Source organism: Megalopta genalis, chromosome 19 (genome assembly GCF_051020955.1).
Source record: "Megalopta genalis isolate 19385.01 chromosome 19, iyMegGena1_principal, whole genome shotgun sequence".
Lineage (NCBI taxonomy): Eukaryota > Metazoa > Arthropoda > Insecta > Hymenoptera > Halictidae > Megalopta > Megalopta genalis.
Window position 1 is genome coordinate 3090112 of NC_135031.1, and position 14505 is coordinate 3104616.

Consider the following 14505-nt stretch of genomic DNA (forward strand, 5'->3'; position numbering starts at 1 on the left):
AATAGGATCAATCTGTGATTTCTGTCCCACTATTATCTCCTCTGATTCCGAAGCTCCGTAAAAATGTAAAGCGGAAATTCCAGTTCTAAACGGAAAGTCTGCACATTTTCTGGTTTCACGCAATCTCGTTCAACTGAATTGTCTTCAATTATATGATCTTATTATTTCGTTGGAAATTACCACCTAAGAGGATATGATTAAGATACTTTCGGATACAGCAGAGTCATTAGAGCTGCTGGTAATAGACTTCTATTAACAAAATTGAACGTGATCTTTATTTTTTATCTTCAACTTAATGGGATAGGTAATGCAGCGAACTGTTTTCTTTGTTTACCGAGCCAGGAAATTTATCGTTTTTATCAACATACACACCTTAATCATAAGAGTTTACGAGCTAAATTATTTCACGTACATTTCGGCTGCAGTGCTTATTATCTAACGAATAATGAGAGACGCGGAACTATCTCATCATTCGTCTAACAAATACGATTCCCATTTTATTTTCAACTCGATGGAATCGAAAGGTTTCACTGTCCTCTGCTCAATAAACAATCGAGGTTCAAGAAACAGTCGTTCGGCGGGATACTGATGGCGTGGCGCGTACGTTTTACCGTCGAAGAGCAGGGAATAAACCGTGTTGCAGTCTTGATTTTAGGATCGAACAAATTATTTTAATACAGTCGTCGGGCCGCGATGCGTCGGAAGGAACGACAGCGTCCGCGGATTCTGATCGCCATTCTTCCGCGACGTTCGCCATGACAGGGATTATAAAGTCTCTGCGCGATGCACTCGTCGTTCTCCCTTCCCGAACAATAAAACTAACCGCACGTGCGGAGCGATTTTCTTATTTTTTTCTTTTCTTTTCTTTCCGAAGGCGTCGTGTGTGCCGTTCGATCAGTCATAAACGTGACGGCGCCAGTGACGAGAAAAATTCGAGGCACGCGATGATGGCAACGAGTTTTCTACAGGCGCGGCGCGGAAGAAAGAGCACACGGCCACGGCGCAGGGAATATTATGTTACACGGCATCCGGCCGGCTGTCGCTCATCAAACCCATCTCCTCTCTTTTTGCCCTTTACTGTTACGTTATTTATCACGCGCGGATCTAATGCCGGTGCTACTTGATTCGACCGCGGCGTATAAATCCCCTCCAGGCTCGATCGCGACGCTGCCGCGGCCACCTTACTTCCGGGAAGTAAATCAAATTGCTCGTAATTTTCCTCCGGGGTTTTGTTGTGATAATGCTGGACGGCAGAGGTAAAGCTCGGGTTACAACATTATCCAGGAAGGTACCAGAGAATTACGGCGGGGTTTGGATCTTTGTTTTATCTGCGCCGGATATTACTAGCGTCGCATTCCCCAGATAAGAGATCTAGATTTATGCGACCCAATGCTGAAGTCGGACCTACGGCACTCGCATGTCCATTGTGCCGGGGCGAGTCCGACGCGAACCCGCAACTCCGCTACGTATACTTCTCTTTTAACAGGTGATCTAACACGGATGATAAACTGGACACCGAGCAGATAGCTGCCCGAGACGAGCTGCGCGGCTCGGTATTAGTTCCGATGAATAATTGCGCCGGGTTAATAGAGAATCAACGTTTTCCCGCTTGCTCAGAAATCTTTAATCACGGGCGTTAATCGAGACAAGCCTCTGTAGCGAAACGAACTCGTTCGCAATGCAATTGCTACTATCCCAGCCGGAAAATATCCGATCAAGCTCGGGAATGCGATTGTCGAAACAATTGTTCGCGTGTTTATTAACAATGAAAAGCTAACGATATTTCAAAGATATGTTAGCGAAAGAATAAATGTCATTGTCCCTTTACCGAATACAAAGGGATTAAGTTGTCGTAAAGAGCTTTTCGTAGAAATGTTCGAATGCATTTCTTAATTCAAGCGTACATTGTAGTAAAATAAATTCAGTCTTGTAATTCTCATAAAGCAATATGTGTCAAATATATGCATTTAGTGCTGGGTAGGTTTAGTGATCGCGCGAGACTTATTGAGCGTTTAATTGGAAGATCGCGTTAACTGTAAGAACTGTAATTAGAAGCTCACAATTATATAAAAGACATCGCGAACACCATTTTCAACAATATTTCCGTTAATAGAATTTATCTAGAATTAAGTATGATTTCTCTTGATTTTCTCGTAAACGAAGCCTCCAATGAAAAATTACAACCAGATACCCCGTATGCATAAACAATGTCTATGAACGTACGTAATTTATTAATCGAGAGAAAATAGTTACCATCTTCTAGATCCGCGTCACGAATCTGTTTATTGGATTTGCTGTGATCGTTAACAAAAATATTTTTCACGGCAGACGCGTGAGTAATTACAATGATAGACGCTTAATTATTTCGACGAAAGACGTTCTGCCAGGTGTGTATCATCGAACAGACGAAGAAAAGTGGACTTACGTATGTTCCTGCCCACATGAGTGATCGTTTTCTCCTGCATCAGCGTGTCGGCCAGGAGGAACGCGTTCTCTTCGAGGCCGGTCAATAGGGAGGTCGCGACTCTCATCTGCTCCTGATGGCTGAGGTCCTTCCAGGACGCCATTTGCGCCTTGTCCAGCAGATTGCTGCCGGTCCGGACGACACCTTGAAGCAGCTCGGTCACGCTGACCTCCCTCTGGTTAGCGTCCTGGTACGTTCGGATGTCCAGCGCCATTTTCTCGGCCATGTTCTTCATGATCTTCGTGGTGATCATCATGTCGCCGCCGTAAAGTCCGCGGCTGTTGTCGGTCACCTGCGAGAGCTCCCGGCTGATGCCGAGGATCACGTCGCCCTCGGTCACCCTGTTCTCGAGGGTGGTCAACCATACCGATCGGCATTCGCTCAGATCCGGGCTGTCCCTGTGCCAGACGGCGGAATCGCCCTTGCCGAGACACCTCCATCGGGCCAGGCCGTTGGCACCGCCGGGACAGCTCTGCACGGCGACGTCACCGGCCCTGGTCGTGTTCCACGAGAGGTTCCTGGCTAGCACCGAGGGACACACTTGTCTGCCGTAGTCGTACCATTGGCCATTCGAGCTGGACTCCGGGTACAGCGTGCTCGGCACTGGAATATTTGAGTTAGTTACGAGCGTTAGTTGGCCCGTTACTTGGCTTTAGTTAATGGCGCCGGCTTTAATGCGATTCTAGTGTCCGGTCCCCCGTGGGCCGGGCTTAACACGCGACATCGTATCGGGTCTGCGAAATGGAATTTTCGATGCCCAGGGGTGTCTTAATCTTTCGCGGTGATTGTTACGAGTTCGCGAGTTACACGAAGTCGAGGCCGGGCGCGATTTATGCGATAAGCGAATCGCGCAACGGTGGAACAGAACGAAAGAATCGAGCGAGAAGTACGACGGGAGCAAAATCAATCGGCGAAGAGATTTCTGTCGGGGGATCGTGGATCTTTGTATGCCTTCCGGTTGATTGAGAGACAGCTGAAATTCGGAAGCTACGACATCTGCCCTTTGAGCATTAACCCTTTCGACGCGATCGTCGACTGTAATTGACAGCCGACAAGTCGACGAGCCGACGCGTCGCCCATAATCGACGGCGGATAGTCCCAACCAGTTATGGACATTCTCGCTCGATAAATCTTGCTTTGTTGAAACCATCGAGGCTTATTCGGCGCCGATCATTTTGTTACGCTAGGACGCGCGGAAATTAATAACCGGGCAGTAAAGAGAAAGGGCGCTGTGTAAAAATTCGAAATACCGATGTCGGTTTCGTTCGCGATGGAAATGTAAAATACGGGTTACGAAGGATGAAGTCGGATACAAATGACATGCATTCTTGTAAACGACTCGTCCGTAATGCGCTTACCGTCGGGGAAGGTATTTAAACGATCGAGCAACTCACCAGTGGTCCTTCGACTCGTTCTCCAAGGAGCAAAGGTCGACGTCGTTGTGGTCTGAGTGGTCTCAGGGACGATCGCAGGCACCGCTGGTCCGTTCGCAGACGGAACGTTGGCCGGAAGTATTAAGTCCTGGTCCACCTCGAGGACCTCCATATCGACCGGAGACCTCGTCGACGTGGGACTACAAAGACGGAAGGAGTTCGTCATTTTTAGCTCGCGAAACGTGCACGAGTTCGCTCGTCCGGCAGCGGAGTAACGAAAATATTTCTCCTGAGGGGAGAGCACCTTGTAACTCGATTTCAAGGAACCATTCGACGACTCCGCTTTCGCTAACGTACCCCGCTGAATTTCTTTTCGGCCTCTGAAGAGTTACGTGACCACCGTTCCCGACCTACCTTCAATTACTCGGACAAACATTAATGCAACGGTGGCCACGCGAAACGTACACTGCCTCTTCACGAACGAGAAATTTTAGACTCTATCAGTGAAATCGATGTTTACGGCTACGCAAAGAAAGCAATCGGCCACAGCACTAACTTTGTAATGACTTTTCTCGGTAGCTGTACCTCACCTTTAGCTACTATATATTTTCTTTTTCTAATTTTTTGTAATTACTAGATTGCGGATCTTCGAGCAAAGTAAAAACTGTCCGCCTTAATTGCAAGATATACGAGCTATACGTTTATTTCGTGTTTTCTATAATAATTTTAATAAGTTGAAAATAATTTACCGGCATTTCTCAGTCACTCAAATTTTTCTCCTGCTGTAAATTGCATCTACTCATCTTTCTCATAAATCCGTAAAATTCACAATCTAGTAATTACATTTATTGTATTATATATTAACTTGTTGTTTCTGTTCCCCCTTTTTACTGGGATATATTAGATGATAATGAACAACTAGGAAAGACATTTAAATGAACTAAAAAACAGATCGTAACTGTATAACACTTTAATTTTTATATATAGTTACTAAAGTTTTAGTATTTATATTTATAAAATAGTGCTTTGCTGTTTGCACTCCATTTTAGTAGGGAGTAACGCATAAACAACCTCTAACATTACAATTATTTTTCACGATAATTAGGCAAGATATTTAAAAAAAGGCAGGTGGTAACTGCATGTCGACTTCATATTGTGAATATTTTTTGAAACGTTCCTTTGTTTAAAGCTTCGTTCTCAAGGAAAATCGGTTTGAATATCCATCAGGTTTGCGTGCTGTAGCATGTAGGATAAGTGGAATCGGTAGATCATGATCGGACGCGTCAGCTGATCGATAGCGTGCGTATCGAACGAATTTTCAAACTCGATTTTCTTGACCAGGAGACTTCGAACAAAAAATATTACTTCTATTTGTCGACCATGATTTAGGGAACTCGTAAATACAGAACTCCGATTTTTTAATCACAGCTTCCATCATCGAAACTAATAAGTAGACTGAGGATCGTTATGCGAAATAAAAATTGTTTCATCAATTGCAGAATGTAATTATTTCTTCTCTTAATAATTTGAATGAGTCGACAGTAATACAATAATATTTCCAAATTGTTTCGATATTCTTAGTATTTTGCATTTTATACACTAACTTTGATCGAAGATACAGGGAGAATTGGCGGAACTTCGTTAACCGAACTACTCAATTATACATATTAAACTGTCGCGTCTCCCAGTCTCTTGATACGGAGCTCTATTGTACGGTGGAAGGCAGAAAAGAATAATTTGAGTGCTGGGGCCGATTGGTTATCCGCTCGAATGAAACGTGGAAATCCGTGTATGCCTGTGAAAGTAAAGTGTACTGACCTTGACGTGGTGGTTATTGGCAGTGCCGGGGTGGACGGTGCCGGCGGCTGCGGCGGCTGCTGAGCCGGGGGTGTCGTAATCCTAGAGGGAGGCCTGACAGTCGGCTTAGCCGTGCTCCAAACGCTCGGCTGCGAAGTCATGAACCACGGCGGACTCGGACGGGACGTTGTCGTGGTTGTCGCTGCTGCAAGTGTTTCGTCGAGCTCGTTTTAACGTTGGAAGGCCAGCGCGGCGGGGGTAGGGGCGGGATTCTAACCGAGGTGGCGTCGGCGAACACGCGGAAAGGAGAGACGCCGGTCTCTCGGAGGGTGGCCGTGGATCCTAAGAGCTCGTCTACGAGCTTATCGGATTCGAACGCCGGGTATAATTAAGAAGGAAAGTGATTTGAGGGGCTCGCCGGGGGCAGACGAGCTTCCCAGCCGGCTCAAACGACGGGGATATTTTAAACCTTCTTTGAAGGGAGGGCGGGGATCAATCTCCCGTCGATTCTCCTTGGTTCTCTCTCTCTCTCTCTCTCTCTCTCTCTCTCTTTCTATTTCTCCCTCGTTCTCTCCTAGCCAGATTCTAGCTGGCGTCCGTTTGTTTCTCGTGGAATTGCAACGTTGCGGTGAGAACGTCTTTAATCTCGTCGATTGAACCTTGTTTTTATCGGTTCCCGGGGCCGAACGTGAAATTAATCGGAGGTTACGTTGATCGATATTAATCGGGCAAAACCGAGCGCGGCTCCGATTGTTACCAGAGCTCGTCGAAAGGGTTCGAGCACTTCGACATATTGGTTCTCCCGAAGAGATCGGAAATCAAAGGAACTCTCTAGAACGACCCTATCGATTTATTCAACGGGCGATTGGAAAGTCGAGGCAGACACGGCATCCCGTCGCCGACTTAATCTGAGACGAGATAAATAATAAGCAATAGAACCCGGTATCTGCCCTTTTCGATGTTTCGATGGCGGATCGTGGCAGAAATATGCCCGAAAACGAATGCCTCGACCACGAGTCGAGCCAGGGGACGAGATTAGCCTGCCTCGCGGCCGATATCGCGACTATATCTGGCCTAAGAGGAGAAAACGATCTTTAACCCAAGATGGCGACGGCAGTTAATCCCCTGGCGGGATGGTCCGCGTATTTCGCGGTACTATCTCTATAGGGGTCATCTTTATTGGCCGAAGGGGTTGGCGATAAGGTAAAATACCGGACGTCGCCGATATCCGTTACGATAGTCGGCCGTGCCAGAGAAAGAGAGTGCTATGCGCGGCTGGCAACGCGGACAGAGGGCGAGAAAGGGAGAAACTCTGTCTCTCTCGCTCGCGGTATCGAGGCTACCAACCAGATCTGACTCCCCCTGAACGTTCGTCAGTGCTCCGAGACCGATCTATCGAGCCTCTCGAGTATCGATCACGACACGACCGATGTGTTGGGAGCCGTGAAAGGCAAACAGAGAGACGAGGGAGTTGACAGTTTATGGTCCAATAAGTGATTGTGTCGGCCGGCGGTTTTAGTGGATCGAGGGGATGAATGTCGTCGCATGATCGTCTTCACCCGAACAGAATACACCGGGATCGTCCTCCAGCTCGCTGTTATCGTTATTACGTCGTCGTTGCAATAATTCTAGTTTCTCCCGGAAATATTTGAAAGAGTTGGATCGATGTATTTTCTGAGAAAATATACTATAGTTCGGAGACACCCATTGTTGCATGTTCTTAATGTAGTACGGTTTAACCGAAATTGTCTTCCGTTACTAGACCGCGAGGAAAGATTCCTTTGCCCTATCAAGAGAGTTAGATTATGTTTCCAAGAAGATGAAAATCTCATTAAACTTAAACTTTTCCAAAGATCTTCCTCTGCCATGAAATCCGCACTCAAGTATCCCCAAGTCTTTCGAAGTAGATGCAATATCAATTTTTTTTAAGGTACCTGTTCCACTTCTTGGAAATATTACGTACTGACATAAATTACATGTTCTAATCTTTTTACCAGTTCCTACTTAGGGCAAATTGCAGTTTTGCGATTCTTGCTGACAAGTTCGTCTCGAGGCAAAATCTATGAGCTCTAGAATCTTATTATAACCGATAATAAGTATGCGAAGAAAGCATCGATCCAATTCTTTCGTAATTAACAAAGACACGTTACAAAATAGTTACATCGATTTAATGTTCGAATATTTCGGAAATTCAACTGCTTGGAAAAAGGTATTCGAATACCTTTAAAAATGCAATAATTTTTTTAAAACTGAATCAAATTATTAAAATACTTTTCTTTTAGTTTTATTATTACTTGCAATGACAAAAAGGCTTAGGCCTATCGATAACTTATATGCATACTGAAAATTTCATGGAAATCGATTTATTATCCCAAGTAATGGCAAAATTTAAACAAAAATCTATTTAGAGAAGAATTCAAATCGTTTAGTCCTCTCTCTGTTTTAAAAAAATAATTGTCTTTTGAATGGCGTTCGAATACTTTTTCCCAGGGATAGCAGATATGCATCAATGATTCAGTTCAATAACTTAATTTCCCGGATTTCTATCATACAAGTAAAGATGAATGTGGAGGAACGATGACGATCGGATATTCGGATCAAGATTGACTGTTACTTTTTCTTGAACGCTTAACAACCCGATAAATAAAGGATTAACAACGACAACAATAAAACTGGACGCATCGATCGCTGGAGAATTAATCGGGGAGCTGTTTATGGAGGCGAGCGACTCGATGCAAATTCACAATAACGTGCCGATGCGTCGTTTCGCCACAGTCGAATCGCAGTATCATCGAAGGTAACGATGCTTACAGCAATCTCCTGGGACTCTCTGCTCTTATTGGCTCGCGGAAGAGTTTCATTACAGTACGAAACACGTCAGAAACGTTCGACGCGTGTATCTCGCGTTACCGATCCCCTACGATCGATTTCTCGATTGCAAAGATCACGTCTCTCGCGAACTCTTCCACCTCCCTCCTCGCCGATCCTTCTCTTTCTCTCTATCTCCCGTCTCTTGGACGTTTTTTCCCTTTATACTTCGTCTGTCTCGAGAGCGCATAGCCGATGCAAGCTGCCGGGAGATCTTTATCAGGCCGCGCGGGCTTGCAGTTACGTAGGCAACGTGAATCATAAGCGACTTCGGGAAACTCTAATCGATTCCCGCGGACTGCGTCGAGCTTTTTGCCCCTTTACCTCCGCGTCGACGAAAAACTAACCAATTTCCCAACGTCTTTGCCGAGAAAAATCAGATGCTACAGAGACCGCGCATATTTTCGACGGAATGCGCCCGTAAAAACGGAGATTCCGATCGTGCTTTTTAATCTGTACCGAAAATCGGTCTGAGATACGTGTAACTATTTTATATATTCCAGTGAAAAGACACTTTATTCCAACAATCTCACAAGCTTTAAGTACGAAAAATAATTTTATTGCCATGTTTGGTTTAAAATGAAATTATAATCTGTTAGTGAATCTTGTCCGACTATTGAGGTCTATTGATTTGATGAAAATAAATAAACAAAATGGGTCTATTGATTTGACGAAAAGGAACAATTTTGGTTCGTGAATGAGCAATTTATCGATATTTAGTGCAAGATCCAAAAGAGATCACATATATCTCATCACATTCTAAACACATTATAATATAGATCATTTCTTTGTTTTTATTTTTCTGTTTCTACATTTGATTTTTTATTTCCTTCTCTTTGCTTAAAATTCATGATAATAACAATAATAATGTTATTCATATATATATATACGGTTTAAAAATCCCTTTGTTACAAAAAAAGAGCTAACAGAAAAGAGATTTTGTATAGCCGTTAAACGAGTACAATAAATATAAAAATGAATATATATATATCTATATATCATGTTATTTATTTATTCATTATTATTTTTATAGAAAATTTTTAAACTACGAACTTTTAGAATACAAAAAGTGAGAAGGAAAAGTAAGAAATAGTATGTAATATATATAACAAATACGTATAGTACATGAAGTACTATAAAGGAAAGATTATCAGATATACAGGTAAATCTCGCTTCTTTTTATTAACTCTATTGTGCTTTACTAAAATAACAATTAGACTATTGCAGATAAGTAATATCAAACTAAAATTGAGATTTCAATTTCTACTAAATCATCATATTCTTTCTACATTTATACAATGGTTGTGTACAAAACACAATACTGAGGAGAGAGAGAGAGGGAGAGTATTGCTGCAAATCAAAGATGTTTAAAAAAGTAATATTGTACTTACCGGACACGCATCGATAATGCGCCTCGAGGTACTTGTGCGTGTTGGGACAAGGATCGCCGAATTGCAGAGTGGACGCAACGATGCTGCAGTTCTGCTGGTCGTTGCACCTGGATATCGAGGGTTTCGAGTCGCGGTTAATCGAAAGTGCACCCTTACCAAGTGCACTGTACCATGGATACCCTGTCCCTTTTCTTGCACCGACACTGGGGGTTGGATCGAGAGACTTTTTCAACGTCGATCGCGTATCGCGACTCGTCTTCGCTCGGAGATCCAAGCTTTCTCCAGCCGATCGATCGATCGACTTCACAAAACGAAAAGGTATCGGCGATCGGAGACGTTTTTCTCACGATTATTCCGACCTTCGGCGACCCTCTTCGACCTCTTTGCGTTAGCATCGACGCGCAACACGGCGTTACAATCGCGTTACAATCACGAAATCGTGGAAAACGCTTTGTCGAGCGAAAATGAAAAATTGTGCACCAACCTAGACAATGGTACTGCGCCTCGATGTACTTCCCGGTTCCGGGACACGGGTCCTCCTCGAAAATGTTGCTGCGCACGTCCACCATGCAGGAATTACGATTATTACACCTGCAATCGTCACGTGAGCAAGAGAACGTTACCCCAGAGGACAATGATTGCGGGAGATTCAACGTCCTTTGACGGAATCACGAACCGAGAATCAAAGGCAATGCCGCCTGAGGGGGATCAAAATCGACCTTGAAACCCTCCCTCCGATCCGGAAGCTCCCTCGGAAATTCGTTCGAGGAACGAACACTCGGAATTGATAAATCACGAGATTCGTAGATGAATGGATGTCTGTGATAGTTGTTACGTGAATCAGGCCTGGGCACGTTTTACTCGAAACGTGAAACTCGAAACAAAAATTAAGGATCTTAACCTTTCATTTTGTTCGAAATTTAATGATCGCTTCTTTAAAACAGAGTTGGGCATTACTGGAGTTCTTTCGAATTGTGTGATATAATATTTAAAATAATTGTTCGAATGAATTCTTTTTAATAGAATACTTCATTCGAATAATAATTATTCATTATCCCGAATTTATGTACCTGAATAATTCTCTCTTATTCATTCGAATAAATTATTCGAATAGAGATTGCAAAATTATTCGAATGATAACGCGAGCAATTGTTAACTGTTTATGATTTTACGTAATTTTGCAGGAATTCAATTCATGCGAATACATTCCGCGTTATACGCGTACATTCTGAATCGATCGACAGGGAAGAAATTAATTAGTAAGTTATGAAAAAAAACCACTTTGTATTCTATCGTTTTTATTCAAATCGATTATTTTCTGAACGAATTCCTGCACGAATAAATACTTATTCGAATAAATTCTTATCGGGATCAATTATTATCCGGATAAATTTTCATTCGATTGGATATTTATTCGATCGCGTCAAATAAAATTTAATTCATTGGTCGCTGCCTCTATCCGTCATCGGAATAAAATTTTGCCCAATTCTGCTTCGAAGCGTAGCAAAAAAGTATTTGGAAAATCTGCAATTCAAGTCCAATGTGTTCGCTTCGACAATGAATAACAATGCATTTTTATCTTAGTCGATCTTGCTTCATTTATTCGCGAATCCTCTAAAATACATTAAAGCGATGCGACGACTCGGGCGAAAGATTAAACAATAATTTCGAATGAACATTTCTTGATCATTTTCATCGAACAATGCCCAGGCCTGCCGGACGTACGTGATCATACCGGAAAAGCGAGAATGAGTCGCGATAGCTTCAGCGAAAGTGTTAGTGACAATAGACGTCTGATGTCGTTTCCAGGACAATAGGTTAGTAGAGACAAGGGTTTGCAAGAGTTTTAAAAGCAACAATAGGCGGTCGAAGGCTGGCCGGACGAGCACGTACGTGTGTTGTGTGCCGAATTTCGTCCGGTGTTAATGTTTCCACGGCTATGTACAGAAAATCATGCAAAACGGGGAACGTTGACTTCGGAAATTCTTTGAACGGTCTGCGGCCGAGTTCTGACAATCATCGAAGTTGCGGCCGAAGTCTTTGGCGTTCTTACGGGCGCGGGCGTCGCGATTTCTCTCTCGAGAGAGTGCTTAATGGTCGAATGCGAAAGTATCGGTGGCACGAAATGGTAAACTTTCGAGAGGAATTCTGCGTCACGGTCCTACCTACCCTCCTCCACCTCTTCGCCGGTACTTTACGGGACCCTTGTTCGTTAAAAGGCATCTCGTTCTTGGATTCGCGAAGGAGAGAACTCTTAACTCTTAAAGCTTAGTCTCTCGCGAAGTACAATGGAACGAGAAGTCAACGTTTCTCCTTTCTGTTCATGCAACGTCCCGATCTCCGGTTACCAGCGACACGTTTTCCTTTTCATCGGTAATCGGACGACGACGACGTAGCTCGTCGTTCTCGCCGATTGTTCGATTTTAAACGTACTCTAATCGCCTTATCGCCGGAGGCAGCCCCGGCCCCGTTCCCCGCGAAACGAAATCGTCCCGCGAAAAGTAAATCGATAAATTGAATGAAATCCCGGGGGCGACGACGCGCGACAGGACGCACAAAGGAAGCTGCTTCGTTGCTTTAATGCTATTACGAAAATATCGTCGACGCGGTCACACCGGAAACGGAGGAGTCGCCGGTAACGAACCGATCGATGACGACCCGCGCGTGACTTAATGAAGAAATACAATTCGAATGTGCGGCGACGGTCCTCGATTGCAGTCTCCGCAGCCTTGATCGAAGTGTATTTTCGAGCACTTGAGCGGAAATGAAATTTTGCCCTCTTTCTGCGGATCGAACAATTTTCAATCGCAAATGTATCTTCGACTACACGCCCAACTTGGAACTTGACGTTGTTTCGACTTATCTTGACGCGGAGTGATCTTTAAATCTGAACCAAAAATAACGTTGTTTCGATTTTTGCTGATAACTTAATGTGCTGCAAAGCAACGCTGATCTCCATTTGGTAACAACGAATATTAATATGTTAATTTATCTGCTGTATTTTTTAAATTCATTGTAAAAATTGATTTTGAGCTGAGTGAAAGTAGATTTTCAAAGTACGAATCTTTTGCGAAGGAAACTTTAAGTATAGAGGTTACTTGAAACATAGACTATTTTCGCAAATCTAGAATTGACAATACTTCTGACTAAGTGGCGGAATTTTATGCAAAATAATAATTATGTGCACGGTAATAAGATACGGGAGCTATTTATTTAGCTAATTTTTATTAGTTATTTAATTATTTATTCCATGTCTTAATAATTCTGAGCAGTTGAACGTAATGCAACAGCTCTTTGAAATATCTCATAGCAATTGAATAAGATATTTTTATATTTTTATGTTGTTAACAATTTTATGAATGGGACACCCATAATATAGCTCTGGAGCAAATGGATAAATGAAACGTACGGCATAAAAGATGCCCTAAAAATGTTTTGCTTGTTAAGATCGTTTCATTCAGAGATTTGTATTAATCTTTTTTCAGTTTCTTTTTATCGAAAGGATTATTTTTTGCCATGAAATACTAAAATGTGATAGTAACCCAAAGATGTAAAGAAGATTTATGTAATTTAAGTATATAGAGCAGTGGTCGGCAAACCGCGGCTCGCGAGCCACATGCAGCTCTTTGGCCTCTTGAGTTAGCAAAGGCCAGCTCTTAGGAGTACCCTAATTAAGTTAATAACAATATATCTACCTATATAATTTAAGTTTAAAAAATTTGGCTCCCGAAAGAAACTTCACTCGTAGTACCGTTGATATTTGGCTCCGTTGACTAATGAGTTTGCCGACCACTGGTATTATAGTATTACACATACTTACAAAAAATAAAATAAACAGTCCCATTCAGTGCAACGAATTGAAGAATAGCACAAAATGCACTTTTTAAGAACATTAAGACGAAAGCAAATAAACGAAAAAAAAATCTCATCGACACTGCGCGTTCTTGTAATAAAAGAACTGATCCTTCAAATGTTTCAAACTAGACTTAAATAGATCGTTTAGTTTTCTATTTGTTAACTTGTCCTAAATAGAAGTGTCCCATTCGTGACAGTGCTCCCCTACAACGCGTTCTTCGAAAGAATTGCACTTTTTGGACGATTTAACACACCCGTGCTTCCTCCGGCGTGAATAATATACACGGCGGCGACCTTAGAATCGGCAAGGTGTGCAGAGCTTAATCTCGATCGGAGTGGGGGAGCTATTAAAGCGGGTACACGGCCCATTGTTGGCCAGTGCCGAGCGAAGTGCAGGTGCAAAGCCCACACACGGCCTGTTATCGGACCGCGTGGCAGCCACTATTTCGGAGGATTAAGCGGCCTCGTCGGCCGTCGGTTCTGCACGTGGAAATTTTGCGGGCCAGATCTCGGGTCTGGCTCGCGATCTCCGATTTCGGGAAACATTTTTTTTCTTCCTTTTCCGTTTCTCATTGGTTCGGCCATTCGGTACGCACGGGCTTTCTCGCGGACGCGTGCCCGCTCGAGATACAGAACTCGAGCGAGAGAAGAAAGAAACGGGGGCGAAACGCGAACGAGAGAAAAGGAGAACCGAGAGGAAATTGTTCCTTCGAGAGCGGGGGAGGATTAATTCACGCGCGAGGACGCCGCGAATCGA

At 43.4% G+C, this 14505-nt stretch overlaps 1 protein-coding gene across 7 annotated transcripts in view; it reads right to left on the reverse strand.

The window, feature by feature from the left end:
• Positions 1–14505, reverse strand: part of LOC143260755 (latrophilin Cirl) — a 676923-nt gene that overhangs the window by 22843 nt on the left and 639575 nt on the right. For 6 of the 7 annotated variants that reach the window (XM_076527309.1, XM_076527311.1, XM_076527313.1 and 3 more), the window contains 4 exons: positions 9894–10000; positions 5656–5839; positions 3859–4037; positions 2426–3067 (listed from right to left, as the gene is read on the reverse strand). In XM_076527309.1, coding sequence (XP_076383424.1) covers positions 2426–3067; positions 3859–4037; positions 5656–5839; positions 9894–10000 — 1112 coding nt within the window. Of the gene's footprint in view, positions 1–2425; positions 3068–3858; positions 4038–5655; positions 5840–9893; positions 10001–10377; positions 10485–14505 lie in introns of all 7 variants that reach the window. The other variant, XM_076527310.1, reaches the window with a different exon arrangement.